This window comes from Scyliorhinus torazame, chromosome 1, assembly GCF_047496885.1.
Source record: "Scyliorhinus torazame isolate Kashiwa2021f chromosome 1, sScyTor2.1, whole genome shotgun sequence".
Lineage (NCBI taxonomy): Eukaryota > Metazoa > Chordata > Chondrichthyes > Carcharhiniformes > Scyliorhinidae > Scyliorhinus > Scyliorhinus torazame.
The window spans coordinates 334,517,294-334,532,143 of NC_092707.1; the positions used below are offsets into that span (position 1 = coordinate 334,517,294).

General features: G+C 49.9%; 1 protein-coding gene across 2 annotated transcripts in view; it reads left to right on the forward strand.

Moving 5' to 3' along the window:
* kcnk2a (potassium channel, subfamily K, member 2a) overlaps nucleotides 1-14,850 on the forward strand; it is a 239,589-nt gene that overhangs the window by 187,449 nt on the left and 37,290 nt on the right. For both annotated transcript variants that reach the window (XM_072509102.1, XM_072509113.1), the window contains one exon: nucleotides 8,117-8,303. In XM_072509102.1, coding sequence (XP_072365203.1) covers nucleotides 8,117-8,303 — 187 coding nt within the window. The remainder of the gene's footprint in view (nucleotides 1-8,116; nucleotides 8,304-14,850) is intronic.

Consider the following 14,850-nt stretch of genomic DNA (forward strand, 5'->3'; position numbering starts at 1 on the left):
ATCTGAAATTATAAGTCTAATGATGACCATGAAACCACTGCCAGTTATCGTAAAAACCCATCTGGTTCACTAATGTCCTTCAGTGAAGGTACCCTTATCTGGTCTGGCCTACATGTGACTCCAAGCAAGTGGTTGACTCTTAAATGCCCCCTCAAAGGCAATTAGGAATGGGCAATAAAAAAATCTAGGGCTTGAACAGTACCTGTGTGGCCTGTTCCAATCTTCAGCACACAGGTGCATCCAGGAGGTGACTGCTGCTCTGTATGCCCGAGCATTGGACTATATCACCTTCAAGCTGGACCAGGCCCACCAATATGCACGAACTGCACGATTTTCTGCCATTGCCGAGATGCCCCAGGTCCAGGGGGTGATTAATGGCACGCATGTCACCCTGCGAGCAGAGGGGCATCAGCGAATGTCCTGTATTCATAAGAAAGGGTTTCGCTCCCTGAATGCTCAGAGTGTGTGCGACGACTGTTTCCATATCATGCACATATGTGCCCACTACCCTGGAAGCGTGCATGGCAGCTACATCCTTGGGCACTTGGGGATTCCTGGTGTCTTTGAGGACCAGGGGTTAGCTGATGGAGGACAAGGGATACCCGCTGAGATCATAGCTAATGATGCTGGTGCGGAGGCTTGAGACTGAGGCGCAGACCCGATTCATTGAGGCCTATGTTTCCACCCGTGTTGTCATTGAGCAGTGCATCGGGCTACTCAATATGCCTTGACCGCTCTGGTGGTGCCTTGCAGTACACTCACCAGAGAGTGTCCTGCTTTGTGGTGATCTCTTGTGCCCTTCACAACTTTGCACAACAGCGCAACAACATGTTGGAAGAGGAGGAGGAGCAGGACAAGGCGGGGGAACATGAGGCCACCACTGAGGAGGAGGAGGAGGCAGTCCAGGTGGGTCTGGAGGACATATCCGAGGAGGAACTAGAGGATGGATGACTGGCAGCAGCAAGGTTTTGACATGCCAGGAGGACCAGTGAGGCCCTCATCGTCCCCAGATTCTCCTAGAAAGAGGCTGTGTCCGTCAGTTGAAGACCACCCCCCATTTCCCTCCTTCCCTGCCCAATCCCCATGCCCCCATTTCCCTCCTTCCCACACCCCTCCCCCTCTCCCTATTTCTCTACCCCCAATCCCTCCCCCATTCCCCGAGTCCCCCTTTCCCCATCCCCCTACCCCATCACACCTCCCCTTCCCTGATCACCCTTTTCCACCTTCCAAGGGTATGCGTGACATCACTCCAGTGTGATGGGCCTGTGTTGGCACTGTCAGCGGGTCAGAAAGATGATCATAACTCGCTGTAAGGAAAGCTCTGGTGCTCCTCAGTTTCTGCTGAAATATGACACCTGTCTTTCTGTTGACAGTGCGCTCACTCTCATCCTCTGAACGGGATCTGCGTGGGAGGATTTCTATCTTGGACCACTGTGCTCTGGGAGGGGGGATGGTTGGGGGGTGGGGGGAAAGGGACGAAGGGCAACAGGGGGCGGGAGTGCAGGCAGGCCCGCTGTGAAGATTAATGTGACAGGCTCTACATATAGGTGTGACATGTTTTAATAGTGAACATTTCATTGTTAAAGATTTCCATTCCCCCTAGTTACGGATAATGACCCATCCCCCCCAGTGCCCAATCAGTGCCCAATCAGTGCTCCTCACTCTTCTCGATTTTCCATGATCTAGTGCTACATCTAGGTGTGTCCCCAGGATGCACATCAGCGGTGGAGGCAGCCTGCCACTTTCCATGCCCTGTGGCCTTTGATGTCCTTGGCGGACATCCTTTTGACGGCCTGGAGCCAGGGGGCTCCCATTCGACCTACTGGTATCACTGGGGTCGCTGTGCCATCCTGTTATGCCCACTGCCCTTGAGAGGCATCAGGGTCAGGAGGGCGATTCGGAAGAACTGGAGACCGCCATTTTCTCCTTGGTGGCAGACCCCAGGTTGGCCCCCAGCCCTTTTTCCTCCTTGACGGTGTCCATAGGGCCCTGGGAGACTCCAAGGGATGGAGGGCAGTTGGAGTGAGCTCCAGAGTCATCTGGTGGTGCCAGTCCTGGAGCCTGCCCATTGTCTGCACAAGGTGTCGACACCCTCAGCGATGGTCCTCAGTGACTGGGCCATGCTCAGCAGTGCCTCGGCAATGTCCACCTGTGTCTGGGACACATTCCTCGGTGACTGTGACATGATGTCGAGGCCCCCAGCCATGGCCGTCACAAACTAAGCCATGGCTCAGACGCCACACTCAAAATGCAGACGTCATGCTCCAGGTTTTCCACTGCGGTCGTCACCCTAGCAGTGTTGGCCTCAGTACCATACATTGTTGGCACCATCTCCTGTGCTTGCAGCTGTGGGACTACTCCTTTCTTTCCTTGCAGTCGTTGGAATGTCGTTGACACCCCTTCCTGAACCTCTCAGCTGTGCCCTATCATCTGCATCAGCTCTGGGCGAACCTTGTCCAGAGACTCGGCATCTCACTGGGACTCAGCTGTGTCCTGGGATCCAGCAGACCTCCGATTGTTACCTCCATTGGATGTTCTTGCCTCCACCTGATGTGCGTCTGCTCACCAGATTGAGCCCCTAAGCCTGTCCACCGAGGGGCATGTCTGTGTGCGTCTTGTAATTAGTGATATCGGTGGAGCGATATCTGGGGTGTAGCCATCAATCACCTTCCTCATCTGCTGTTTAATGGCTCCTGTTGAGGCATGGATGCTAGCCATCAACCCTCCCTGCTGCTATCGGCTGGAGCCATAACAAATAGTAGCGTCCCACATTTAAAAACAGACCTTGAGATTTAACATCTGCAAATTTCACGCCAAGGCAGCTGGTCCCTCAGAGGCAGAAGCCTTGTAATATTTGTTACAATTGTTTTCCCCAGTCAGAACTGTGCAACTCTGTAACTTCTCCCAGTTTAATGGAACTAAAGTTTTTAAACTGGTTTCAGTGCAAAATCTAATATCAAAGGATGCCCAAAGTTCCCTCTTCACTCCCCTCCTCATGCTTTTTCTCCTCAGCTTCTCATCTCATAGGTGATGGCAAGTGCAGTTCCCTCATAATGGTCAGTTTGTGCAGCAAGCAGCATTCTATCCTAAATCCTCATCTCAGCTAGGGGTCCTCATAGGCAGTCCAGCCAGAGAAACATTGCCTGAAGATGCTCATGCTGTGCTCCATAAAATTGCTTGTTGCAGATCAGAGTATTGAGCCATGCCATGGGTGGCTAACCCTTGTCACCCAGTAGCCAGCCTTTGACTTGCTGTGCTGGTTTCAACACTGGTGGATCAGTGTACTGTTGCAGAATTAAAAAAACATTATTCACAGGATGATAGACATTCACATGTGTGTTGCAGTGGCTATTAGCGGCTCATTGAAGGAGTGGGATCCCTTTTGGTTGATGAATGCGGCCGAGTTTTGATAAGGACCTTGCAGGCAAAGAGTATGCAGTGCAATCAGTGGCCATCATTATGCATAGTGGTCCTGCACTGTGAGGAAACCTATAATTCATGCAAAACCATGGCCTTGCTCCTTCTGCATGTCTCTGGCAAGAGGGAAGGAGATAAATTTCTAAAGAATAAAGGGATTCGGGGATATGGTGTACGGGCCGGAGAGTGGAGCTGAGTCCACAAAGATCAGCCATGATCTCATTAAATGGCGGAGCAGGCTCGAGGGGCCAGATGGCCTACTCCTGTTCCTAGTTCTTACGTAAATGTGGTGGTCTGTCTTTATGTGTTTTACAAGTTTGAAGGACAGCCTTTGTGTGATTGGATACATTCTTGGCTGACACTTCAGTGAAGTACAGAGGGAGTTTGTTTTATTAACCTATCTACTGAATTTGCACAGTAATGTCTAGAAGCGTTAAAATGGCCGTTCATTTTGGGGATTTTGTTTTGGTATGCATTAGTTCCAAACTCAAGTCAGTCACCAGATCCTAATGGAGTCTTCCACTGAGCTGTTTCGTGAAACTGCATGGGCAAACCTTTGCAGTTGTGGGTTTACAACTTCTCTGTGTGTCCTACATTTGAGATTATCTAGTTGATACTGTGGAGGATATGTCACCATTGTTCCTGTGCTGTCCCTCTCTTGATAGCAGACTCATATACAACATCCATTAGAACTAATGGATTTATCGGGCTGGAAATTGGTCTACATCTGTTTTTGGGCAGGGTGGTCATGATTTGTGATATGTCAGGAAACAGAGGTAATTTAAAATAATCTATATTTGTTTCAGGGGTATTAGAAATAAGGGGCAGAATTCTCCGGCCCACCGCCGGGTCGGAGAATCGCCGGCGGGCCGCACAAATCGCGCCATGTCGCCCCGATGCCGGGACGCGATTCTAAGAGCGGAGAATCTGGGGCCGTGTGTTCAGCGCGGTGCCAGTCGGGGTATGTGCCGACTCGCCAGCACGGGCCGGCGCGCCGATTCTCTGGCCCGGATGGGCCGAGCGGCCGTCATCAAAAAGCCGAGTCCCACCGGCGCTGTTCTAACATCCTCTGAGCCGGCGGGACCTTGGCATTGAAGGGGCCAGGGCTGGCCTGTGGGGGGGGGAAGGGGGGTCCAACCCCGGAAGGGGCCTCTGTAGTGGCCTGGCCCGTGATCGGGGCCCACCGATCGGCAGGCCGGCCTCTCTGTCCCCCGGCCTCCTTTCCTCCGTGCCGGCTCTTGTTGGCCTGCGCCATTTGGCGTTGGGGCAGACGCGGGGAAGAAGGCCACTGCGCATGCGCTAGTTGGCGCCGGCCCAACTGTGCATGCGCGAACCCAACGGAACCTGGTTCAGGCTGGGAGCGGCGCGCTACCCCACTGTGGGCCGCAGAATGGGGTGCAGGAACGGGCGCCGACGCCGGAGTAAAACACTCCCGTTTTTACGCCAGCGTCGGCACTTAGCCGCCCGATGGGAGAATCCCTCCCAAGATTTTGTTTCAAGTACGTTTAATTTTAGTGTTTCTGTATTTGAAAAGGTTAATGACTTCAGTTTGGTTCAGATGCCTGCATGGTATTGACGTTTTGCGACATGGAAGCAAATAGGGTTTAAAGAAAATCTAGACTGCTGCTGAGTAACCAATGGCCACTTTGGGACAGAAAGAACTGTTGAGTTAGTTGTAAGCTTGAGCCAGGAGAAGCTGGACACAGGACAAGGGAACTGCAATGCGCAGATCTCCCAAAAGAACAAAAGAAAGTCCCAGAAACAAGGGAGTGGGGATAAAATGTTTCAGGAAGACTGTTATATCACATGAACAACGAATAAGGTTGAAAAAGCTCTTGCTCAGAAGAATGAAAGTAAAAAGCAGAGGAAGGGCTCTGAGCTAAAGGGACAGCTGCAGGAACCAGATTTAAAGTTGGATAGATGAGAAGTCAGGGGCGAGGTTCTCTCAGCCCAGGCCATGCCGGAGAAACGCCGGGATGGGCGCGAATCGCACAACGCTGCCCCGACTCCAGTCCATGGCGCAGCGCCGGTCGGGGACCACTCTACGGGGCCCCCCTGGCCGTAAAATAAAACTTGTGTCCCGCCGGCTCCGTCCACGTGTGGTCTTACCCGGCGGGATCTCGGGGGCGGCCTGGTAGGGGGTGAGGGGGTCCGACCCCGTGGGGGGCCTCCACTGTGGCCTGGCCCACCGATTGGCGGTCTGGCCTCTCGGGCTGGGGCCTCTTTTGTTCCGCGCCGGCCCCTGTAGCCCTATGCCATGTTGCGTCTGTGCCGGCGCGGAAAAGGGAGCCACCGCGCATGCACGGCAATCGTGCCGGTCCCACAGCGCATGCGCGCATTGGCGCGGCCTCCACTGCGCATGCGCAGATCCGCAGCACCCATCTGACGCTGGGATCTGCAGCTGGAGCGGCATGGGTCGCCCCAGAGCCCTGCTGGCCTACTGTAGGGGTCAGAATCGCTGCTCCTGAGGCCACGTTGACGCCATCAAGAAACACAAAGGCGTTTACAACGTCGTCAACACTTAGCTTCAGGATCAGGGCAGCACGGTAGCTTTGTGGATAGCACAATTGCTTCACAGCTCCAGGGTCCCAGGTTCGATTCCGGCTTGGGTCACTGTCTGTGCGGAATCTGCACATCCTCCCAGTGTGTGCGTGGGTTTCCTCTGGGTGCTCCGGTTTCCTCCCATGGTCCAAATATGTGCAGGTTAGGTGGATTGGCCATGATAAATTGCCCTTAGTGTCCAAAATTGCCCTTAGTGTTGGGTGGGGTTACTGGGTTATGGGGATAGGGTGGCGGTGTTGACCTTGGGTAGGGTGCTCTTTCCAAGAGCCGGTGCAGACTCGATGGGCCGAATGGCCTCCTTCTGCACTGTAAATTCTATGATAATCTATGAACAGAGAATCCCGCATCAGATACCTGAAGTGATAAAATGTGTGGTGACACTTTAATACAGCATGTGAAGCAATGGTGTTTTGTTGGCATGGTTGGGTACCTGAGAGATTGCATGGAAGCTTGAATGCACGCAGTGATCCAGGACAGAGGAATAACAAAAGGAGAGGTTGAAATCTTGGAGTTGGATTCTTGGCAAAGACATCGAGAGAAAGGTTCGAAGGCAAGTTCTTCAAGAGTGAAGTTTGGAAAACCCTTTTGTGAAAACCAAGGGTGGGATTCTCCGACCCCACCCGGGTCGGAGAATCAGCGGGGGGCGCCGTGATTCATGCGACGCCGCCCCAACAATGGTCCGCCAATTCTCGGTGCGATGCCGGTCGGGGGCCGCTCTATGCGCCCCCCCCCCCCAGAAATTCTCCGCGTGCGATGGGCTGAGTGCCCACTGAGTTAGGCCGAGTCCCGCCGGCGCCGTTCACGTGCGGTCCTACCTGGCGGGACCTTGGCGTTCATGTTGCAGGGGGCGGCCTGGTGGAGGGGAGGGGGGATCCGACCCCAGGGGGGGCCTCCACGGGGGGCCTACCGATCGGCGGGCGGGCTTATCCTGGTGGGTGCCTATGTTCCTCCGTGCCGGGCCCCTGTCGCTCTCCACCATGTTGCAGCGGGGCCGGCGCGGAGAAGGCAACTAGCGCGCATGCGCAAAGTTTCGCCGGCCGCAGCGCGCATGTGCGGACCCATGATGCCCATTCTGATGCCAGTATCGGCAGCTGGAGCAGTGTGAGGCTCTCCAGTGCTGTGCTAGTCCCTGGTGCGGTGCAGGATTGCTCCTCCTAGGGGCCTGCTGACGCCGTCGTAAAACACGACGGCGTTTACGACAGCGTCAACACTTAGCCTCAGGATCAGAGAATCCCACCCCAGCGTTCCAGCGAGACCAGTGGCTTACCATTTGGTAAGTATCTGGTGGGAATTTGGTGAGAAATCCACAAAAGTTGTTCTGCGTGGCATCTATCACTTGGTTCCAGAGTTTGGTGTGCCTGATCAGAGTTTGTCAATTGTTTACATGGACCACGTACTTACTGAGAACATTAGAGTATAAGATACAATTTTTAACATGTGTTATCCTAGTAAATCTGTATATCTTTGCAAGGGTATAACTGGGGTGAAGGAGGAGTGCACTATAGTCATTCTTTTCTTGTTTAATAAATGTTTTGTTCTTTTGTTAAAAGTTCATTGGCAGTCCTGTGACTGTTCATCTACGTATTCTATCAAGGATCTATCAATCCAGGTTCCATCTTGGGATTAGAAGTAACATCAACTGGGAACATAACACATGTGCTACTAAGTGGCTGAACACTCTATCGGGGTCCAACTGCAGTGAGGCTAGCATATGTTCCAGCTACCTTCCAGATTTTAAAGGCAGTCTGTCTCTCTTAATAGGATTCACAGGAAACTACTGTTTAATTTAATTACTCCAATTGTGAACAAAGGAAATGGAACATCAGCCCAGAAAAAGAGCTTCCAAACATTCCAATTCTCCACTGGAGGCATTATTGAAACTGAATCACTTCAGGCATTGCTCAAGGCCAATCCCAAAGAGAAGTGATCCTAAAAAGCCTTGGTGGGTGGAATCTTCTAGCAGGAGCATGGCCGCCAGCAGTTTCTTGCTGTAGAGCTACTGTAGCAGAGGCATGAGCAACACAGAATTTCAACTCATTGTCTGTTGATCCATGGTCCTGAGATAAAAATGTTCAGAAAGGCTCAGGAGAACAGAAAACAATGACACCTTTTAGAATCTTTTCCCCCTCTTTTGCAGGAATGGAAGATTAGTCAAACCAAAATTCGTGTAATCTCCACTTTTATATTCATATTGTTTGGATGCCTGTTGTTTGTGGCTATCCCTGCCATCATCTTTAAACATATAGAAGGTTGGACAGCTTTGGAGTCTATCTATTTTGTAGTGATCACCTTGACAACGATTGGATTTGGTGACTTTGTAGCAGGTAAGATTTGCCTATACTTGTCCATATAAAATAAAATAACTAATTTACCCAGAATGTGATATTCTAGATGCAGAAATATGCCATGATTTCATTTTTTTCAAAAGGAAATGTGAAAATCTATGCCTGTTTCTTTGTTCAATTGCATGCTAAAACTTTGCATTATCATACATATCTAATAGTGAATACCAGTTTTTATTCATTTAACCACAGTTTCAAGTACTTGTGAAGCTCCATGAATGATACCTACCTTTGTGGAATATATAATTTCTTTCCTCTGTCTGAAGAGATGAAAATGAAATGTCACCACAGAGGACCACAGGCTTCTCTCCCCTTTGAGAGTGGCACGGTGGCACAGTGGTTAGCACAGTTGCCTCACATTGCCCGGGACCCGGGTTCAATTCTGGCCTCAGGTGACTTTGTGGAGTTTGTACTTTCTCCCCACATCTGCGTGTGTTTCCTCCGGGTGCTCCGGTTTTCTCCCGCAGTCCAAAGATGTGCAGGTTAGGTGGATTGGCCATGTTAAATTGCCCCTTGGTCTCCAGGGATGTGCAGGTTAGGTTATGAGGAGAGGTTGGGTTGGACGGGGGAGTGGATATGGGTGGAGCACTCTTTCAAAGGGGTCAGTGCAGACTCGATGGGTCGAATACCTTCTTTCTGCAGTACAGGAATTGTGGTTCTATGAAAGAATGACCAACAATTCCACAGTTAGCAACTCAAAGTGAGAATTGAAAAAATGTTTTAACTTTCTCCCCGAGTCTGCGTGGGTTTCCTCCAGGTGCTCTGGTTTTCTCCCACAGTCCAAAGATGTGCAGGTTAGGTGGATTGGCCATGATAAAATTGCCCCTTAGTGTACAGTGAAGTGCAGATTAGTTGGGGTTACGGGGATAGGGCGGGAGAGTGGGCCTAGGTAGGTTCCTTCACAGTGTCGGTGCAAACCTGATGAGCCAAATAGCTTCCTTCTGCACTGTAGTGGTTCTATGGTTTAACCTTGCCACTCGCCTGAGGTGTGGTGACCCTCAGGTTAAATCATCACCAGTCAGCTTTCTCTCAAAGGGGAGAGCAACCTATGGTCCTTTGGGAGTGTGGCGTGATTTACATCTGGATAGTTACTGGATGAGTTGTCTGTCACTAGAGTTACAACAGTAAAAATAGAATTTATAAACTTACCCATTGATGTAGGTGCAGAAAGGGTAAATGGGAAGTGGAAGCATAATCTGTGACTGTCTAATCCAGTGCAGGCTACAGAAATTAGGCTGAAAATGTCAGTACAAAAATAAGGCTGTGAAGTAGCAAGAAATATTATAAATAAAAACAGAGAATGATTAAAATACTCAGCAGAACTCACATTATCTATGGGGAAAATAAACACAGTTAATGCTTCAGATTGATCACTCTGTCAGAGTTGAGTTCTGACAAATAGTTCATTTTCCTGTTTTCACCCCACCTGTTTCACCAAGATGGGCCATTCTTATTCTCTGGAGGTGATTTTGTTCCCCCGTCTGGTGCAAGTGCAAATGGCGATGCAGATGTGACATCTCGCTCAAGTCGGGAAACGAGATTCTCGCGAGAAAGATCTTGTTTCCCTATTTTCCCTTCCCGTCGGCAGTGACATAACAAGCTTCCCACCCACAAAGGCGAGAACATCATTGCAATACGGTTAAATACATTTTAACATAATTACAGGGCCCAACCCGCCACATGATACCCCCCCCCCCCCCAACATAATATGCAGACCTCGCCAACATGATGTCATGCGGTGACATTTAGAATAGGTATATAAAGGTGTTAATCAATTCAGGGGATCTTCCAGTGGCTTAAGGGTAAGTATAGCCCTTGGCAGGGGGGATGGGACATGCCTGGGCCCCAAACACATATTGGCATTGCCCCTGGCAGCGTTAATCTCACACTGCCAGTCTGTATCAGGGGACGGTGGGCACTCTGGGGATCCATACTGTGGGTAGTTCCCGTTGTGATTGCTTGGGGGGGGATGGAGACCCCAATGCTTGTGTTGTGGTGGGGGCATGGGAGAGAGGCTCCTACATTTGTATTGTGGTGGAGAGGGGGAAAGAGGAAAGACCGTGATGCTTGTCAGGGCCGTCCTTCATGTCCATGGAGAGCTGTGCGGAGTGTGCTTTCAGCTCAGGTGCTTATGTTGCAGGAGAGGTGGGAAAGGAGAGATCCCAATGCTTGTCGGGGTCATCTTCTGTGTCTTTCTGTGTGTGTGTGTGTAGAGTGGTGGGGGTGCGCGGGGGGGTGGGGGGGTTGCTGTGGAGAGCTCATTTTTAGTTCAGCTTAGAATGCCCTTTAAGATGGTACCCCAAACCCGCCTTGCTGGCTACATCAGCCCCCACCCCGCCATAGTGGCATTGTAAACAATGCCTCCATAATTGTTTTGCTCAGAGTGTCTGAAGATCTAGACCGCAATCCAACAACCATGCTGCGCCAGAAAAGCAGCTCACTGGGAGTGCCAGGAGATCCCAATCCCGGGATTTACCCAGTTCATAACATCTTGCGAGATTCAACGTGATCTTGCGTGATGTTACAATGTGAATACAGTCGACAATGGGCAGGATCACCTTTTAGAAAATCTGCATATTAAAGCAAGGCAGTAAGCCTCACTCTAACGTGCAGATTCCCGAGGTACCTCAGGCTTTGGAATTCATCCCCTTCACCTCAGAGACCTTGGGTGAGCGCTGTGCAGCACTAGTCCCCACAAACGGTTACCAGACAGAGCGGTCCTTGTGGGGGTCTCCCAGGAGATCGGAGTCCCCCAGCTGCATGCCCTTTAGCCAAGGTGGTGCTCTGGCAGTGCTGGTGCCAGCCTGGCACTGCCAAGGTGCCAAGCTGGCATTTTTTGCTCACGCGCGATCTGGCCGAGGTTGCCCGGGGTTGGGGACCCTCCTTTACTGCGCTCGGGCTAGTGGTGGGGGGGGTCGGTCCGATGAGCGGAGCTCTCCACTGTACAACACAGGGCTATGTGCAGCCTCGGCTGTGCGTTCCCCGTTCAGGCCTCTTATTCAACACGTGTTGCGTTGAATAGCCATGTGCTTCTTGACACTGCGAGCGCCAGGAAACTCGCGGCTAACCGCAATCGCTAAGGGACTTTGTTCCCCTTTGGGAGGATTGTGCCCTAGGCCTGAAAACTCAACTGTGCATCTGGAGAGATGCACGCTGTTTTTCAGTCAGATTCATAGATTCATAGACTTTACAGTGCAGAAGGAGGCAATTCGGCCCATCAGGTCTGCACCGGCTCTTGGAAAGAGCACCCTACCCAAGGTCCACACCTCCACCCTATCCCCATAACGCAGTAATTTGCCTGATACTCTGGCAAATTATGGTAAAATTCCACTCTCTGTCTCAATACAGTTGCGTGAAAATTCAGTGCTGCCCGAATATTGCAGACTGAATACACATGGCACTAAAGGCGAGTAAAGTATACTGAAGGATTGGTTGTTCCATTGCATTTTGGGCGTGAAATTCAACTTTGGCAGAATCCTAGATTGGAGGTATTAGACATGCCACTGGTTACACACTAACTGATTCAGTTTATCGGCCAGCTTTTACTCCACTACCTGAAAAACAGATTAACTCATCATTTATCTCATTGCTGTATGCAAATTGACCACTTCTTACATGACAACAGTAACTTCAAAATGTTTCACTGGCCAGTGAAGTACCTTAGGCAGTTCTAAGGATGTGAAAAGTGCAAAATAAATGTCAGTTCATCTTTTGATAAAGAATAATTATCATTAGGCCACATTGTACAGAAATATATTTACTGTTGCTAATTTGAAGTTGCTTGATTTTAATCATCCACCTATTCAAACTCAAATCGTGCCTCCCCTGCTGTTTTATTAAATAGCTCAATTTTAATAACTGATTTGAAGTGCTGGATAAATTAATCTTTTTCAGGAAAAAGAATGACGTCAAATTAATTGTACTGTGCTTACTGGCATCAGGAAAATATGTGCAAACTGGATGAATAAACCCCCAGGCACCAAAGCATTATCTTCCACCGAACTGGAAAATCCAAAGCTAAATATACCTCCTCCTCCAGGTACCATGCCCAAAGAGGGCGGTGGTGACCATGGATTTACATGATTTTGTTTCGCAAAGCCCTTGCTGTGCTTTGCCATTGCCTTCTGCAATATGGCTAAGCAGGAAATTCTCACCTCCTGCCATCAGGAGGACTGGAAGGATTTTCAGGCCGATAGTCAACCTGTTTGGCCACATTGTGAACGCACCTTCCATGGCCATCACATCCTGAAGTGGGACTTGAACTTCCTGGTCTAGAGGTAGGGACGCTACCACTGTACCACAAGATCTCTGTCAAACGTGCATAGAATGTACGATACCTATCTTGGTTTATGTCAGCTGAGACATGAGAAATGACAATGGAGAAATCCATGACATTACTTGTACACGTGATAGTAATTTTATGTCACTGCGAATGTAAATCTAGGAAATGTATGAAAAGTGAAAAAAGATGTTTGTATAAATAAACAAAAACCATGACAGGTTTATCAGTGTAAGGAGCACCAAAATAAGGTTGTGGTTGCTAAGAGTTAAAGGAGGTAAGGTTGTCCTGAAGAGTAAACAAGTGGCAGAAATATTAAATACTTTTCCAGTAGGGCCAGGATTTCATCCTGTGCAAGAAGCATCATGATCTCCAGTTGAGGGCTATGGAGCAGAAGGACCCTGACAGTCTACTCGTTATATCAATCTGCATGTCTGGGGGAGTTGTTGGAGATTTTCTGGAATTCTGTACCCTTGTGGGCCCTGTGGAATACTTTGCAGTTGAAGGCTGTCATGAGTTCTATTGAATTAAAACAGAAAATGTTGGAAATAGTCAGTAAATCTGGCAGCATTTGTGGAGAGAAAAAACGGTGTTAATATTTCAGCTCGATAGCCTTCCATCGGTGCTGGGAAATGTTACAGATGTAAGTGGTTTTAAACAAGTACGAAGGCAGTGGAAGGGGAAGGGGGGGCAGTAAAAGGGAAGGCTTGTGATCAGTGAAAGGCAAGAGAGTTGATATGAGAAACGGGTCGATGGTATAAGACGAGGGCAGCACGGTAGCATTGTGGATAGCACAATTGCTTCACAGCTCCAGGGTCCCAGGTTCGATTCCGGCTTGGATCACTGTCTGTGCGGAGGCTGCACATCCTCCCCGTGTGTGTGTGGGTTTCCTCCGGGTGCTCCGTTTTCCTCCCACAGCCCAAAGATGTGCAGGTTAGGTGGATTGGCCATGATAAATTGCCCTTAGTGTTGGGTGGGGTTACTGGGTTATGGGATTATGGGGATAGGGTGAAGGTGTTGACCTTGAGTGGGGTGCTCTTTCCAGGAGCCGGTGCATACTCAATGGGCCGAGTGGCCTCCTTCTGCACTGTAAATTCTATGAAAAGACAAAAGGGACAAGTAAAGAAACAAGAAATGTGTCCAGAGGAAGCGTAAATGGTCGAGCCATGAACAGCTGCCATCCAATAAACCTGCCAAATCCTGGAAAAAAATAGAAACAAAATGCGGACAGGGTTAACGGCTGAAATTGTTAAACTCAGTGTTGAGTTCAGAGGCTGTAAAGTGCCTAATAGAAAGATGAGGTGCTGTTCGTCGCACTTCCGTTGAGATTCATTGGAAGGATGTGAGATGTTGAGAGGTCAGAGTGGGAATGGAGTGGAGAATTAAAATTGTCTGTTGAACTTGCCACCACTGATGACATTGATTCACTTTATTTACAAAATACATGGGGCTGGATGCTCCATTGGCGGGATCCTCCGTTTCACCGGCAGCGCACTCACGCCCACGGATTTCCCGATGGCATGGGGGTGCCCACAATGGAAAACCCCATTGGCTCGTTGCTGGAATGAAGGATCCTGCTGCAGGTGGGGGCGGGCCGCACTGGAAAACGGGTGCGACAGGGCGAAGAAACCCGCCCATGATTCCTATCAGAGTGAAGGAAGCTTACTCATGTTTTCTTCAGGATCAGAATGGCGTCAGGATTAGCCTGGTGAAGTGAATGTGGGCCGTACCTCCTTCCTCTGATGGATTGGGATGGGCACCCTTGTAGGCAGAGATTGCCCATCTCAACAGAGTAATCGCCACATCTCTGCAGTTTAGGGCAAGAACTGTGTCCCTTGACCAAAGCACATAAAAGATATATTAATGGATGGGAGTTCTGCTGCACCACACTTCTTCTGGAAGAGTAAAGCTGTTGCATTTGGCCTCCAGACTTTAAAGATAATGATAAGGAAATGTGACTTAATGAATGAATGGAAAGAGAGATTTCTCTGTCTAAAAACAGGGGTCGACAGTTTCCACAGGGGTCGGTGTTGGGTGAGCTCTGAGTCTGTGGCCTGGATTTCCATTCTCAAGGCATGCTGCAGGAGCCAGGTAAAATTCCCTTGGGAGAAAGTGCCTGTAAAAGTAGGATCTTCATTACCAGTGGGGGTGGATGCAGGCTGGATTTGGACTTGTCGACTCTGGAAAAAGTTTGGAGGCAGCCACAGGGGCTGCTGGGTGCAGAGGCGGGCTGTTTAAATGGCAACAAGC